The 17813-nt window shown below is 39.4% G+C and overlaps 1 protein-coding gene across 1 annotated transcript in view; it reads right to left on the minus strand.

The window, feature by feature from the left end:
- The window catches only part of Bckdhb (branched chain keto acid dehydrogenase E1 subunit beta), a 221431-nt gene extending 215771 nt beyond the window's left edge, over positions 1–5660 (minus strand). Inside the window, exon 1 of the mRNA XM_047558161.1 lies at positions 5372–5660. Within this exon, the coding sequence (XP_047414117.1) occupies positions 5372–5567 (196 nt within the window). The 5' untranslated portion in view covers positions 5568–5660. The remainder of the gene's footprint in view (positions 1–5371) is intronic.
- Positions 5661–17813: the final 12153 nt, after the last annotated feature.

Here is a 17813-nt window from a genome sequence, read left to right on the forward strand (position 1 = left end):
TGCTGGAGTAACTATTTAGACCTGCATCTCCCATCAGAGATCAGGCTCCACCTGATCCCAGCCTAATCTTCAAGATCTGTGTCTGTGAATCTTTATTTTCCAATCTCCCTTGGCCCCTCACCAGAACCCAGAGTTTGCCCACTGGTTGTGATACCAGGTCTCTATTATTCACCTTTCTAGAGAAAATTCCTTGAACTATTTCCTTCAAATAACTTACTAAGAACATTTCCTCAGCTCATATGCTCACCCTTTCTTTCTCTCTCCCCCACCAAATATGTGCTTGCCCTCTGGCATTCACCACTTGTATCAATGATACCACCACCTTACCATCCTTCCAGTTTCTAAGGCTAAAAATACATGATACCCCTTCCCTAGGCCCCCATAGGTAAAACAGTGACAAATCTGATCATATCATCAAAACACAACCCAGTGGTATCATCCAACCACAATTACATCATCTCACATAAACAATACCCCGAAATGACTTCTCAGCCTCCTTACTTCCCACTCATTAATTGACTCTATGAACTTTCCTAATAATGTAACACAAGAACATTTCAAGTCACTTTCTTGCCTAGAAAAAAATCAACAGTCTTCCATGGCCCCAACAAAATTTGAGTCCAAATGTAAAGCACTTGTCACAATGTGGGGTACATTGGAGATAGGCAATCTGTAGGCCCCCAACCTTTAGAATGAATTTTGAAGGCTCCATTTACCCTTTAGAATTATTCCCTACTCCTTCCCTTCTCCTGCAAATAAACTTATTGCTTCCCCATTCCTCATATAAACATGATGGTTTCTAACGTCTTTACTTATGTTGTTCTGCTCCCTGTAAACTCTAATCCTGGAAAGACCTTCGTCCTCACAACACAGGGCTCGCCAGTATCCCCCTGATCTTGGAGAGACCTGTCCACCTCACCCTGCACAAGACAGCCCCACCACATGGCCTTCACAGTCACCACGACACAAGTTCAGCAGACTCGTCTTATTTCTTCCTGAAAAACACTGTTCCCTCTGGTCTTTGCAGAGATAACTCCTTGTCAAAGCTCACTGTGCAGCTTAAATGTCACCTCCTCAGAGTCCACCCTAACACCTAGTTAAGCCGTCTATTTTATATGTCAAAAGAATAATAATAAATAATAAAAGGATAAAAAGTATTTGCATCAGGCATGGTGGCACATGCCTGTAATCCTAGTAGATAGGGAGGCTGAAGCAGGAGGATAGCAAGTTCAAGGCCAGTCTCAGCAACTTAGCAAGACCCTAAGCAACTTAGTGAGACCCTACCTCAAAATAAAAAATAAAAAGGATTTGGGGATGTGGCTCAGTGGTTAAGTACCTCTGGATTCAATCTCTAGTATCAGAAAAAAAAAAAAGGATTTGCAACATATGTTAAAGACAAAAAGTTATCTTCATTAATATTTTAACTATAAAAAGTTTTAATACACAAGGCTAAAATGTAGGCTTTGGAGTCATACACACTGGGGCTCAAGCTCTGACACTGCTATTTATCAGACTTTGGAAGGTCACTAACATCTCTGAGCCTCAACTTTCTCACCTGTAAAATAAGTAAAATACTGTGTAACTCACAAAGCTATTATGAGAATTACGGACTGATGGCTACCCCAACACCTGGAGAGAGCCATTACTCAATAACGGCAGGAAAGTATTAGTATTGATAGAAAAAAAATACTCAGGGCACAATTTTTAAAATACAAAAAAGCATGGAACACTCAATTCCCAAAGAAAATAAATCTAGTGAACAAATACATGGGAAAATATTTCTGAACAGAAATGAAACAAACGGGTGGTGGGCGCCAGTCCGTTCGGTGAGGCGCACCCTTTCTTATTAGTGAGGGACCTTTCACTGCCTCGTGTTTTCTATGCTTGCCTGGGCTTTGTAGCTGGGCCACCGCGGAGCCACCGCGGAGCCACCCCGGAAGGTTTCCAGTTCCGGAGCGTGTCTTGCCCTGATACCTGCCGTTCACAGCAAGAAATTCTGAAAGGGTCGCTTGGTCATTCCTTTAAACACTGGGTCATCCGCTTGGTTTCTCTAACTAATCTGTATCTTCTCTTTCCTATCAGAATGACACCAGCAGAACGATTACCCCAAGTCCAGACAACATCGGATGCCTCCGATCATTTTCTTTTTTTTGGGGGGGAGCGGGGGGGATGGGAGGACGATGGGAATTGAATCCAGGGCTTCCATACTAACTAAACAATCTCTACCACTGAGCAATACAGTCTTTGCGATCTTTTCCAAACGCAAAATTACCTGACTTCTCTGCTGGCAATGCCCCTTTTACTTACCCACTGTACTTACTGTCCAAATTTCTTACCGTGGCCTCATAGACTTTACCGTCTTAAACTGACCTTTTGTCACCAGCTAATATTATGCAGGATTTTATCTGAAAATGGCCTTTTATGAGAATCCTAACCACACTACCTGAAATAGGACTCACCCTTATTCTCTAGTATAGAACTATTTTCCTTTATAATACTTAATCATGATTTGTAAGTGGTTTGTTTATGGTCTGTCCCCTGTACTAGGTAATAAATTTGGTCAGGGTTCATGTCTTTACTTCATTCTGGTACACTCAAGATGCAGCTAACTGCATGGCACATAATAAGAAAATACTCAATAAATATTTTATTTATTAAATGCTTATAAAAAAAAGAAATGAAACAAATGCAAATTAAAACAAAGTACAGTTAGCATAAAATATCCAAGTCTGAGTGTGTGTGTGTGTGTGTGTGTGTGTGTATACCTGTGAATTTAGCATTAACACCTAATAAACTCTTATACATCCTTATATTTGAAACAATCTAACAGTCTTATAAAGATGGGGTATAACCCAGTCATTTAAAAATCCATTAAAGTATTCATATTTTGGAAATTTCATCCCTGGGGCTCTATACTGAAGAAATAATCTCAGATACATAAAAGTCATATACAAGAAATGCTTACATTTACATTATTTGCAAAACTGTAACAACAAAAGCACAATGGTAATTACTGTTTCCATTTACTGAGTACCTCTTAGTTGTCAAATATTGTATTTTATAAACATTGTGTTACTTAGGCCTCCTAACTGCCTTATGAAGTAGATATAATTATTAACCTCTTATAAAGAAACTCATCCTTTCCCACTCCCACTACCCTGGTACTGGGATGGAACTTAGGTGCATTCTACCACTGAGTTACATCTCCAGCCATTTTTATTTTTTATTGAGATAGAGTCTCACTAATTTGCCCAGGATGGTCTCACACTAGTGATCCTCCTACTCCTGCCTCCCAAATTGCTGGGATTAAAGACATATAGCACTGCACCCAGCAAGAAACTGAGACTTAAAGGGGATAAGTGATGACTCCAAAGTCACAGGTGGCAAGGACAAAACCAAACCTAGGACAGTCTGATTCCAACTACTGAATTGTGGTATCTCTATGGTACATGTCCTCTAAATTCGGAAGAAGGGTATAACAACTATGTACTCTTATGGCAAAAACTTCTGATTAAACAATGCAAATTGTTTCTGTATTAAGACTGCAATTATGGTAAATACTACACACTGGAAGGATGCGCCCGAATGTTAGCAATATTTACTATAGTCAATGGTAAAATAACTTTTTACTTTTCTACTATGTAAATTATATGTAATGTGCTTGCACTGTTTTTACAACAACATACAAATGTGTTAGCACTAAGATTTTAATTATTTCACAATTGTGGAAAGGGGATTAAGAAGACTTATGCCCTACTTCTCAAGCATTGAGTCAGAGTTTCTGTGAAGACAGAATTGAGGTTCATCCTGTTGGTTAAAAAAAAAGAGTTGCTATTCACCTTTATGGTATCTATCAACTATTTCACAAAGCTGGGATACCCTCTTAGTAAATTATTTCTATGTGCATTTTAGTACCATGTTTACATCACCTCTGGAATCTGAATAATAAGATTCCAAAGCTGGAGCTGCCACTTGTCTGTGTAACCTTGGATAAACTACCTCAAACCTCAGTTAATGAAACTGCAAAATGGGAATAAAAATATTACCTGCCCTTTGTGTCCTAAACATCAAAAGAGATAATAAATGTAAATTTCTCAGCTCAGTGCCTTCTAGTGATAAGCACTCAATAAATACTTATTCTTCCTGAGCACAGTGATGCACACCTATAACCCCAGCAGCTCAGGAGACAGGCAGGAGGATTGCAAGTTCAAAGCCAGTCTCAGCAATCTGGCAAAGGTCCTAGGCAACTTAGCAAGACACTGTCTCAAAATAAAAATATTTTAAAAGGGGGTAGGGGTAGGAATGTGGCTCAATGGTTAAATGCCCCCGAGTTCAACCCCTGGTACCAAAACTAAAATAAAACAAAAAATTTAAAAAAAAAATGTTAATACTTACTATTCACAAGGTATACTTCCAAAAATGTCTGCCCTAGCACATAAGAAGTTATTGAACAAGAAAATGAAAAATGTTTTCTCATGCTTTCCTGATATTCTGATGACAGACACTGGATCTTTAGAAAATTACATAAAACTTTCAGAAAAAATAGTAAAAGTCCCACAACAGTCACTCTATAAGGTGTTTGCCATAAGCCCTTTCTACTGCTTCCTCCTCCCAACACCTACATCAATTACCTCTCCTTAGCCAAGTGGCAGCATGGCCCAGCACAAACTCAGCACTAGACTCAAATAGAAAGCCTACATTTTTTCTTTTTTCCTGGGAATAGGGATTAAATCTGGGACCTCGCACATACTAGAAAAGCACTCTACCACCGAGCTACATCCCACTCTTTTTAATCTTATTTTGAGACAGGGATAGTAACTTGCCCAGACTGGCCTCAAACTTGCAATCCTTCTGCCTCAGTCTCCTGAAAAGCCTGGATTCTTACCCGTCTCCAGATAAGAACCTGTTCTGCGACCTTGGGAAAGTTCAGATACACGTTCCCTCAGCTTATTCTTACCTACCAACAGCAAAAACATAGTCTTTCTTTTAAATGCTGCTGCCTAAAATGAGTGGCCCAGCCCCCAGTAAGCTGTAACAGCACCTAAGGCCTGGGCTGGGAAAGAAGGGACAGAGGACAGAAGATTCCTTGTCACCTCCTCTCCACCTCAGGCGCTTCCAGAAGGTGCCGTGCCCTCTCCCCCATCTCGAAGGTGCCCGGGGGCTGTGTCTCAAAGGCTTAGTAACAAAACCAGGGCGAGGAGTCAGACCCTGAGCCTGGGAGGTCTAGAGCGGCCGGAGTTTGGGCAGGAAAGGCAGACGACCAGGCGGCCGACACCCCATTCTCGAGAGGAAGGCGGCCCTCCTGTCCTGTCGAGCGCCCGCGGGCTTCGGGGTCTGGGGGGCGGGGCTGGCCGGGTGGCCCCCGACTCACCGTACTCACGGGACTCCGGGTCGGGCTGGAAAGTGAAGTGAGCCACCTGCCGCGTCTGGGCCGCATCCTCGCCGGCCGAGACTGGCTGCAGGAAGCTCCGCGCCAGTGCATCGCCACGCAGCCGGCGCCAGTGCCCGTCCGCCCCGGCAGCGCGGAGCCTCAGCAGCCGGCCCGCGGCCACCGCCACGACCGCCATCCCCGCTCGCCGCCGGGTGAGCCGGGTGAGCCACACGCTGCCGCGGGAGGGCGGAGACCCGAGGCGACTTGCACACTGGTCGGACCGGAGGGGCGGTCTCGAGAAACAGGCAAATCAGAGGTGGCAATTCGGGGGCGGGGAAGGCGCCCTGAGGACCGAGGCGTCCGCTCGGTGCGCGCGTGCGGAAGGGCGGCCAGGGCGGGCGGGGGGCGGGTGAGCGCCAATGAAGCGGGTCCTGGAGGCGGAGCCTTGCCGAACCGGCGGTGCAGGGCCGGAGGATGCATCTCCGTACCCTCCAACACGGTCCCTGGAATTTTTTTTTTTTAAGTGTCATTTGCAATGTCATTTTCAGGACCTTTGCATTTTAAAATTAATAATTTCTTAGGCTGGAGATGTAGCTCAGTGGTAGAGCGCTTGGCTAGCGTGTGTGAAGCCCTAGGCCCCACCCTTAGGACCTAAAAAAAAAAAAAAAAGAAAAAGTTAATACTTTCTTTAAAACGTAGCCTTTTTTATATTATTTCCTATTCTTCGTCTCTAGTATCCCAAAAGTGAGGGATGGTAAGGGTTACTGATTGGCGTTGGTTATTGGTCTTCAGTTTCAGATCACTGGTCAAAGCCTACATTCTTATGAAATACTTAATAAGCATATACAGGTTTGTTTTTTGTTTTTTGTTTTTTCAATATTGGAGATCAAACCCAGGACCTCACTGTGCAAGAGACTGGGACAAGCACTCTACCACTAAACTACAAGCTCCAGCCCTCTATGTATAGATTTTTATTGATTTTGTTTTTCCAGATTTAGATAAGAGTGAAAAGGAAAGCAGATTTCATTCTGCAAATCCAATGAATAGGAATTTGATGCATTTCAGTGCAAATGAAGTGAAAGTTGCCTCAACATCTTACTCTGAGTAGCTTTGAAACCTGAAGAATTTTAATCATTAATATACATTTGCAATCATCAACTTTGTACATTTTATTTATTAAAAATTCAAGTGTTTGTGTTCATGAATTCACAAATCACAGCAATACATAAGTTTGTCCTATTTTTGTTGAAATTTAGGGGATTTTTTTTATTAGTGTTCACTTCTGCTTTTTTAATGAGTTGGGGGTTGTTTTCATTATGTGCATGAAGGGTATTTTTATTTTAATGCAAGAGAAAGATCACAAAATGAAATTACATTTACAGAATCAAATTTTAATTTTAAAATACAAAGACCAAAGATAAAATCGAACCATGCTTTATTTTCTCAGTTTCCTGATAATCTGAGGACTTTGGTACTGAGGTGACTTAGGCCTAGGAGAAAAATAGTAAAAGGACTAGTGAGAATTTATTGAACCTCTACAGTGTACCAACCAAAGACAAGTCACAACTGAAATAAATAAGACGATACACTTTTAGGATGTCCCAATTGGCAGATAATGGAGACAGACTGCGTAGTAACAACAATCAGATATGATAGGGACAACAGGACACTGGTGCACACCTTGTTCCCATCTACTTGGGAGACTGAGGCAGAAGTTGGCAAGTTCCAAGCCTGCCAGGCCTGTCTCAAAATAAAAATTTTAAAAAGGGCTGGGGATACATCTCAATGGTAAGAGGACTAGCCCTGCATGCCCAAGACCCTGCTTTCAGTCCCAGTAGTGCAAGACAAGAACGAAAGAAATTGTGATAGGAGCCCTAGAGCAGTATGAAGAGCAACAGGCTCTGCCTTTCAAAGTCAAGAATGCTTCCAGAAGGAATGCTAAGTTGAACCTACAATATAACTAGAAGTCACCAGGCAGAACTACAAAGCAGTTCTTCCAGACAAAGAAAAGACATGTGTTGGGGGCTGTGCCATGCTCACATCGGCAGTGAGGAGGCTAATTAACATAAGCACACTCAGGCGATTTATCACTGGCCGTATTCAGTTAAGTCCACCTGCACAACACAACGTGTGCACAGGTGTTCCCAAGCGCCTGCTTGGGCCTGCTCATTTTAACCCTTGCCGTGATAGGGCAGCTGGCTCCTCGCCTGATTGCAACTGGCGTGGTCCCGCCCTCTGCCTCCTGGAGGGAATATAAGCTGGCAGTGGGCGAAGGAGCGACAGTAAGGAGCACCAGCAAGCACAGTAAGCAGCAGCAGCTAGCAGCAAGAGGCGGAGAGAAGCCACTAGCAGAAAGGAAGAAGAAGCGGCGAGCAGATAGAAGCAGCTCGCAGAGAGAAGCAGCAGGCAGGGGGGGAAGGCAGATCACAGAGCGAGAATTGAGAACACACCTCTAGATCACAGATAGGCAGATCGCAGTACGCGGGACACATCACTAAGAAGCACCTCAGATAGACGCACCCTTAGTTCACAGGATGCAGGATGCACCTTTAAGAAGAAGCAGCAGAACTAAGAAGAAATAGATCTCTGATAAGCATAGAAGCCTCTCTTTCTCTAAAACTATCTCTCTAAGCAAAGTTTCTCTTCCTGATAAGCAAAATTTCTCTTCCTCTAAGCAATTCTCTTCCTCTAAGCAAAGTTTCTCTTCCGCTAAGCAAAGCCTATCTTTCTCTCAAAGTCTCTCTTCCTCTATAAATTAGTGAATATAGGAAAATAGTTTATTTCCAGGCCCCTCCGATAAATACCTGCGCAATTGTTGCCGGCGGTGGCGACAGAAATGCACAAATGCTGGGGTTGTAGCTCAGTGGTACAGCACTTGTCCCTCACTTGTAAGGCACTGGGTTCCATCCACAGCATCACACAAAAATAAATAAAATAAAGGTATTGTGTCTGTCTACAAGTAGAAGTTTTTTTTTAAAGACATACACAAAGACTCAGAGGCATGAAAGAATAAAGGGAAATATTCAGAGTTGATGAAAAGGTAGAAAAAAACAGATGAAAGGGAGATTTTGAAGGTGTTTCTATGCTGTTCTAAGAACTTGGGACTTCCAGCAATATCCAGTTCATAATGAACTTGAGAACACCTAACAGATCTGTTGTTGTCAATACACTTTTTTTTTTTTTTTCTCTTACCTACCACACCATTTGCCTGGCAACCGTGGAAACGTTTGTGTTATTAGAACTGGACCCTCTCTCCTCCTCTGGTCACTTTGCATTTATCTTAAGTTGTGAAACCAAGTGCTTTTTTTTTCCTGAGAATTTTGGAAGTGCAATTCTAAAAGAAAGATCAGAGCTGGGCACAGTGGCACATGCCTATAATCCCAGCAACTAGGAACACTGAGGCATGAGAATCTCAAGTTCAAGGCCAGCCTCAACAATTTGGCAAGCCCCTCTCTCAAACAATAAAAAGGACCTGGGAGGTAGCTCAGTGGTAAAGCACCCTGGGTTCAATTCCCATACCAAAAAAAGGAAAAGAAAGTTCAAGCTCTCTTTCAATGCCCCTGGGAAATGCAAAAACTAGGAGAGCTAGGTAATCTGATAAACCAGAGAAAGCTAAGGTGACTACATTTGAGTTTCTGCTTCTATTTGATCCACAGGCTTAACTGCCTTCTGGTCTTGGGGTTCTATGAAACACCACAATATCTTTAAAAATGGATTCTCCTCTTTGCCTGAGCTATTTCCAATTGCCTTTCTGAACCCAGAGGTCTCATGATTACCAAACCGGAATACAAATCAAAGTTGCTGTTCACACTTCAGAATGACTCTAGAATTTCTTGGATTACTTTCTGTCCCAGGGTTTTGTTTTTTTTGGTTTTTTATTTTGTTGTGTTGTCCTGGGAGTTAAATCAAGGGGTACTTTACCACTGAGCAAGATCCTCAGTCCTTTTTATTTTTTATTTTGATACAGGGTCTTGATAAATTGTCCAGACTGACTTTGAAAATGGGATGGTCCTGTCTCAGCCTCCTGAGCAGCTGGGATTACAAGCATATGGCACTATGTCCAGCTTCTGTCACTGAGCTTTTTCTACCAATGCAGCTGCATCAGTTTACACTCATGTTTGCTTTTGAACAACCATCTATATAGCAAGACAATATCCCTATCTTGCAGCATGATATCCTTATATCCTTGCCCCTGTACCCGTTCAAACTTCAGGGAAGAGACTTCAGGGAAGGAGATAGCAAAGAAATTAAGTTTTTGCTTTTGAATTTTAAAATATATTTTAAAACTGATCCCAGAGACAATAATTCGAGGGAAGAGTTTGAGTTTTAATGACTGTTTTTGAAAATTAAAACTCACAAACACAATTGACTTAGGGCAAAAAGTTGAGGGCCAAAACAAAAAACTGTAAAAAGCATACTGATTATAAAACCAATCTCTCCCACCTTTACATCTATGGAGACAGATTCTTAGAGAGGGAAGAGCTGTAGGTATGCTTCTTGGTAGATAGGCCTGGAGGAGCATGACCAAGTCCTCAAGTTCCCCAGCACAGCTTGGCATTTAGAATAGCAGAATGCTTATTCCATATGACCAAGAGTGATGCAAATGTGACATAAAGATCCAGAGAATGTGGGGGAATCCATAGTCAAAATGGTAGGGGACTTTGTGTTCACATGATACATACAAAACTCTTAAACACTGAAAAAGACAAATTACCCAATTAAAAGAATGAGCCAAGAACTCTCATTACTTGTTGATGGGAATACAAGTTGGCACAACCATCTTAGGAGACAATTTGACATTTCTCACAAAACTAAACATACTCTTAATGTATAATCCAGCAATTTGGTTTCACGCAAATGAGTTGAAAGTTCATGTCCACATGAAAACCTATACAATGGATGTTGTATTTTGGCAAATACTTTTTCTGCATCTATTGAGATAATCATGTGATTCTTGTCTTTACCATTGATGTGATGAATTACATTTGTTGATTTCCATATGTTGAACCAACCTTGCATCACTGAGATAAATCCCACTTGATCACAGTGCACTATCTTTGTAAGGCATTTTTGTATGTGATTTGCCAGAATTTTATTAAAAATTCTTGCATCTATGTTCATCAGAGATATTGGTCTGAAATTTTATTTCCTTGATGTGTCTTTGTCTGGTTTTGGCATTAGGGTGATAGTAGCTTCATAGAATGAGTTTGCAAAGGTTCCCTCCTTTTATATTTTATGGAATAATTTGAGGAGAATTTGTTTTAGTTCTTTGAAGATCTGGCAGAACTTAGCTGAGAATCCATCTGGTCCTGAGCTTTTCTTTGCTGGTAGGCTTTTGATGGTGTCTTCAATTTTATTGCTTGAAATTGATCTGTTTTCTATGTCCTCCTGATTCAATTTGGGTAAGTCATATGTCTCTAGAAATTTGCTAATGTCATCAAGATTTTTTATTTTATTAGAGTATAAATTTTCAAAATAGTTTCTGATTATCATCTGTATTTCAGTAGTGTCCTTTGTGATATTTCCTTTTCTGTCATGAATTTTAGTAACTTGAATTTTCTTTCTCTCTTGGTTAGCTTGGCTAAGTATTTATTATTTTTATTTATTTTTTCAAAGAACCAATTTTTTGTTTCATCAAATTTTTTATTTTTTGTTTCAATTTTATTAATTTCAGCTCTGATTTTAATTACTTTCATGCACAAATGTTTATAGCAACTTTATCCCAAAACTTGCCAAAACTTGGAAACAAGAGGAACTTCAACAGTTGACTGGATAAGAAAACTGTAATACTTTAAGACAATAGAATATTATTCAGCACTAAAAAAAGAAATTAAACTATTAAACCCATGAAAAGACATGGAGGAACATTAAATGCATACTACTAAGTGGAAGGAACTGTTATAGTTTGGATGTGAGGTGTTCCCCAAAAGCTCACATGTGAGACAATGTAAGAAAGTTTAGAGGAGAAATGATTGAGTTATGACAGCATTAACCCAATCATTAAATTAATCCCTTGACAGGTTCACTCACTGAGTGGTAACTGAAAGCAGATAGGGTGTGGGTCATTGGGGGTGTGCCTTTGGGGTACATATTTTGTATCTGGCGAGTGGAGCCTCTCTCTGCTTTCTGATCATCATGCAAGCTGCTTCCCTTAGCCATACTCTTCAGCCACATGTTCTGCCCCACCTCGAGCCAGGAGGAATGGAGTCAGCTGTCTGTGGACTGAACCTCTGAAACTGTGAGCCCCTAAATAAACTTTTCCTCCTCTAATTGTTCTTGTCAGGTCTTTTTAACAGCATTGAAAAAGATGACTAGAACAGGATCCAATCTGAAAAAAACTACATAGTATATGATTCCATGTTTATGACCTTCTGGAAAATTTAAAACTATGGAGACAGAAAAAAGATCAGTAGTTTCCAGGAGTTTGGGGAAGGGAAGAATGAATAGGTAGAGCATAGAGAATTTTTAGGGCAATAAAAATATTCTTTATGATGTTAGAATGGGAAATATATATCAGTATTCATTTGTTCAAACCTATAGAATCTATAACTCCAAGATGGAACCCTGAGGTAAACTGTGGACTTTGGGTGATAACAATGCACCAATGTGGATTCTACAATGGTGACAGACATGCTACCTAGGTGGAGATGTTGATGGACAGGGAGACTGTGTGGAGAAAGGCATATGGGAACTCTGTACCACTCTCCTCAATTTTTCTGTGAATCTAAAACTGCACTAAATAGTTAAGTATATTTAAAGAAATGAGCAAAAGATTTGAATAGGTATTGCTTCAAATAATATATGCCAATAGTCAGTAAACATTTTTAAATGTTTGGAATCATTCGTCATTCAGAAAATGCATATCAAAATCACAATGCATATCATTTCATATCAACCAGAATGGCTAAAATAAAAAGACATCAATAAACAGTGTTGGTGAGGGTGTGGAACAATTGGAGCCCTTGAACATGGCTGATGGAAATGTAAAACAGTGCATCTGTAGTGGGAAACATTTTAGAAATCCTCTAAATTGTTAAATAGCTATCATATGACCCAGTAATTCCACTGTTAACATATATAAGCAAGAGAAATGAAAAACTTGTGTATACACCAAAACCTGTACACAAATGTTCATAGCAACTCGGTTCATAATAACCAAAATATGGGAACATTACAAATATGCACCAAATGTTGAATGGGGAAATAAAATGTGGTGTATCCATAAATTGAATATTATCTGGCAATTAAAAAGGAATGAAGTATTGTTACATGGATGAACCTTGAAAAAATTATGCCAAGAGATAGGAGCCAATCACAAAAGAGGTATATACCATTTCATTTATGATATAAATAAGCAAATAAACAGAAGCAGAAAGTAGATTAGTGGTTGCCAGGAGCTAGGGGAAAGGGCTAATGAAAAATGGCTGGTTATAAGTGAGAAACTTCTTTTGGAACGATGGATATGTTCTAAAATTAAACAATCATGATTGTTGCATTGTGAATATACTAAAAGATAATGAAATGTACACTTGTTATATTTAAACACTTGGTTTCAATAAGATTTGTCCCCACCAAAATTCATGTTGAGGTTTAATTCTTCAATCCACAGTGTTGGAAAATAGGGTCCTAGAGGGGGTAACCAGATTAAAACTGCTAGAGTGGGAGAATTGTTACTCTCTAGGTACTGTATTACTTACCAAGTCAGAGGACTGTTACAAAGTGGGTCCAGCTTCCTTAGATTTCTCACGCTTCCTCTCTCACCATGTGATTTCTCTGCACACACACACTTGCTCTTCCACTTTTTCACTATGAGGGAAGTAATATGCATCCCTCACCAGAAACAGCAGATGTCTGTGCCGTGCACTTAGACTCCCAGAACAGAGTCAAAATAAACCTTTTTTTCCTTTATGATATTAACCACTGTCAGGTATGTTATAGCAACAAAAAATGCACTAGGACAATGCTAATGGGGTTGAATTTAATGGCCTGTAAATGTTCTTGCAAGTCCAGATTTCTTGGTTTATAATAAAAATGTGAACTTTAAAAAAAAAACCACAATGAAAATATAAGTGTCATCCAATATCTTCATAAAAGGTCGTGCGACAAGTTGCAGGGAATCATGTCTGGAAACATATAATTGAAAAGATACTATTTGTGTTTCTATTATTTCATATTATTATTTTTTTTCTAATTTATTTTTATTGTAAACAAATGGGATACATGTTGTTTCTGTTTGTACAAGGAGTAACAGCATACCATTTGCATATTCATACATTTACATAGAGTAATGATGTTTGATTCATTCCGTTATTTTTTCCTTCCACCCCACTGCTCCCACCCCTCTTTTCCCTCTATACAGTCCCTCCTTCCTCCATTCTTGCCCCCCTCCCACCCACCATTACGTGTCATCATCCGCTTATCAGTGAGATCATTCCTCTTTTGGATTTTTGAGATTGGCTTATCTCACTTAACATGATATTCTCCAATTTCATTCATTTGCCTGCAAATGCCATTATTTTATTATTCTTTATAGCTGAGTAATATTCCATTGTGTATAAATACCACAGTTTCTTTATCCACTCATCAATTGAAGGGCATCTAGGTTGGTTCCACAATCTGGCTATGGTGAATTGAGCAGCTATGAACATTGATGTGGCTATATCTCTGTAGTATGCTGATTTTAAGTCCTTTGGGTATAGGCCAAGGAATGGGATAGCTGGGTCAAATGGTGGGTCCATTCCAAGTTTTCTAAGGAATCTCCACACTGCTTTCCAGAGTGGCTGCACTAATTTGCAGCCCCACCAGCAATGTATGAGTGTACCTTTTTCCCCACATCCTCGCCAACACCTGTTGTTGCTTGTATTCTTGATAATCACCATTCTAATTGGGGTGAGATGGAATCTTAGTGTAGTTTTGATTTGCATTTCTCTTATTACTAAAGATGTTGAACATTTTTTCATATGTTTGTTGATTGCTTGTAGATCTTCTTCTGTGAAGTGTCTGTTCATATCCTTAGCCCATTTGTTGATTGGGTTATTTGTATTCTTGGTGTAGAGTTTTTTGAGTTCTTTATATATTCTGGAAATTAGTGCTCTATCTGAAGTATGAGTGGCAAAGATATTCTCCCACTCTGTAGGCTCTCTCTTCACATTGCTGATAGTTTCCTTTGCTGAGAGAAAGCTATTTAGTTTGAATCTATCCCAGTTATTGATTCTTGCTTTTATTTCTTGTGCTATGGGAGTCCTGTTAAGGAAGTCTGATCCTAAGCCAACAAGGTGAAGATTTAGACCTACTTTTTCTTCTATAAGATGCAGGGGCTCTGGTCTGATTTCAAGGTCCTTGATCCATTGTGAGTTGATTTTTGTGCAGGGTGACAGATAGGGGTTTAGTTTCATTCTGTTGCATATGGATTTCCAGTTTTCCCAGCACCATTTGTTGAAGAGGCTATTTTTTCTCCATTGCATATTTTTGGCACCTTTGTCTAGTATGAGAAAATTGTATTTATTTGGGTTTGTGTCTGTGTCCTCTATTCTGTACCATTGATCTACCTGTCTATTTTGGTGCCAATACCATGCTGTTCTTGTTACTATTGCTTTGTAGTATAGTTGAAGTTCTGGTATTGCGATACCCCTGTTTCATTCTTCCTGCTAAGGATTGCTTTAGCTATTCTGGGTTTCTTATTCTTCCAGATGAATTTCATGATTGCTTGCTCTATTTCTGCGAGGTACATCATTGGGATTTTAATTGGAATTGCATTGAATCTGTATAGCACTTTTGGTAGTATGGCCATTTTGACAATATTAATTCTGCCTATCCAAGAACATGGGAGATCTTTCCATCTTCTAAGGTCTTCCTCAATTTATTTCTTCAATGTTTTGTAGTTTTCATTGTAGAAATCTTTTACCTCTTTGCTTACATTGATTCCCAAGTATTTTATTTTTTTTTTGAGGCTATTGAAAATGGAGTTGTTTTCCTCATTTCCCTTTCAGATGTTTTGTTGCTTGCGTATAAAAATCCTTTACATTTATGCGTGTTGATTTCATGGCCTGCTATTTTGCTGAATTCATTGATGAGGTCTAGAAGTTTTCTGGAGGAGGTTTTTCAAGCCTCTAAATATAGAATCATGTCATCAGCAATTAGTGACAGCTTAAGTTCCTCTTTTCCTATTCGTATCCCTTTAATTTCTTTAGTCTGCCTAATTGCTCTGGCTAGAGTTTCAAGGACAATGTTGAATAGAAGTGGTGAAAGAGGATATCCCTGTCTTGTTCCCATTTTTAAAGGGTATGGTTTCAGTTTTTCTCCACTAAGAATGATGTTGGCCATGGGCTTAGCATAAATAGCCTTTACAATGTTCAGGTATGTTCCTACTATCCCTATTTTTTCTAGTGTTTTGAGCATGAAGGGGTGTTGTATTTTGTCAAACGCTTTTTCTGCAACAATTGAAATAACCATATGATTCTTATCCTTAAGTCTACTGACATGATGGATTACGTTTATTGATTTACAGATGTTGAACCATCCTTGCATTCAGGGATGAACCCCACTTGATTGTGGTGCACAATTTTCTTATTATGTTTTTGGATACAGTTTGCCAATATTTTGTTAAGGATCTTTGCATCTATATTCATCAAGGATATTGGTCTAAAATTTTCTTTCCTTGATGTGTCCTTTCCTGGTTTGGGTATGAGGGTGATATTAGCTTCATAGAATGAGTTTGATAGGGTACCCTTCTTCTCTATTTCCTGGAATACTTTAAGAAGTATTGGAATGAGTTCTTCTTTGAAGGTCTTGTAGAACTTGGCTGAGAGTTCGTCTGGTCCTGGGCTTTTCTTGGATGGTAGATTTTTAATGGCTTCTTCTATTTCATTGCTTGATATTGATCTGTTTAAATTGTGTATGTCCTCCTGGTTCGGTATGGGAAGAGCATATGTCTTTAGAAATTTGTCAATGTCTTTGGTAGTTTCTATTTTGTTGGAATACAGATTTTCAAAGTAGCTTCTCATTATGTTCTGTATCTTAGTGGTGTCTGTCGTGTTCTGTATCTTAGTGGTGTCTGTCGTGATATTTCCTTTTGCATCATGTATTTTAGTAATTTGAGTCTTCTCTCTCCTTCTCTTTGTTAGTGTGGCTAAGGATTGGTCTATTTTGTTCACTTTCTCAAAGAACCAACTTTTTGTTTTGTCAGCTTTTTGAATTGTTTTTTTGTTTCAATTTCATTGATTTCAGCTCTGATTTTAATTATTTTCTGTCTTCTACTACTTTTGCTGTTATTCTGTTCTTCTTTGTCTAGGGCTTTGAGCTGTAATGTTAGGTCATTTAGTTGTTGACTTTTCATTCTTTTCTGGAATGTCCTCCATGCAATGAATTTTCCTCTTAGTACTGCTTTCATAGTGTCCCAGAGATTTTGATATGTTGTATCATCGTTCTCATTGACCTCTAAGAATTTTTTAATCTCCTCCCTGATGTTTTATGTTATCCATGATATTATTTAGTCTCCAGGTGTTGGAGTAATTTCTGGTTTTTATTTTGTCATTGATTTCTACTCTCAGTCCATTATGATCTGATAAAACACAAGGCAGTATCTCTATTTTTTTGCATTTCCTAAGGGCTGCTTTGTGGCATAACATATGGTCTATTTTCAAGAAGGTTCCATGTGCTGCTGAGAAGAAAGTGAATCTGCTCGTTGATGGATGGAATATTCTATATATGTCTATTAAGTCTAGGTTATTGATTGTGTTATTGAGTTCTATGGTTTCTTTGGTTGGATTTTGTTTGGAAGATCTATCTAGTGGTGACAGCAGTGCATTAAAGTCACCCAGAATTATTGTGTTGTGGTCTATGTGATTCCTGAATTTGAGAAGGATTTGTTTGATGTACACAGATGCACCATTGTTTGGGGCATAAATACTTACTATCGTTATGTCTTCCTGATTTATGCTTCCCTTAAGCAGTATGAAATGTCCTTCTTTATCCCTTCTGACTAACTTTGACTTGAAGTCCACTTTATCTGATATAAGGCTGGAAACCCCTGCTTTTTTTCTGAGTCCATGTGCGTGGTAGGTTTTTTCCCATCCTTTCACCTTTAGTCTGTGGATGTCTTTTTCTATGAGATGAGTCTCTTGCAGGCAGCATATTGTTGGATCTTTCTTTTTAATCCATTCTGCCAGTCTATGTCTTTTGACTGATGAATTTAGGCCATTAATGTTCAGGGTTATTATTGAGAAATGATTCATATTCCCAGTCATTTGGGCTTATTTTTGGTTTTTAAGTTGGCTTGGTTTCTCCTTTGAGTGGTTTTTCTCTAAGGTAGTTCCTCCCTTTGCTGACCTACATTGTTGTTTTTCATTTCCTCCTCATGGAATATTTTGTTGAGAACATTCTGTAGCGCAGGCTTTCAATTTGTAAATTCTTTTAACTTTTGTTTATCATGGAAGGATTTTAT

This window comes from Sciurus carolinensis, chromosome 7, assembly GCF_902686445.1.
Source record: "Sciurus carolinensis chromosome 7, mSciCar1.2, whole genome shotgun sequence".
NCBI lineage: Eukaryota > Metazoa > Chordata > Mammalia > Rodentia > Sciuridae > Sciurus > Sciurus carolinensis.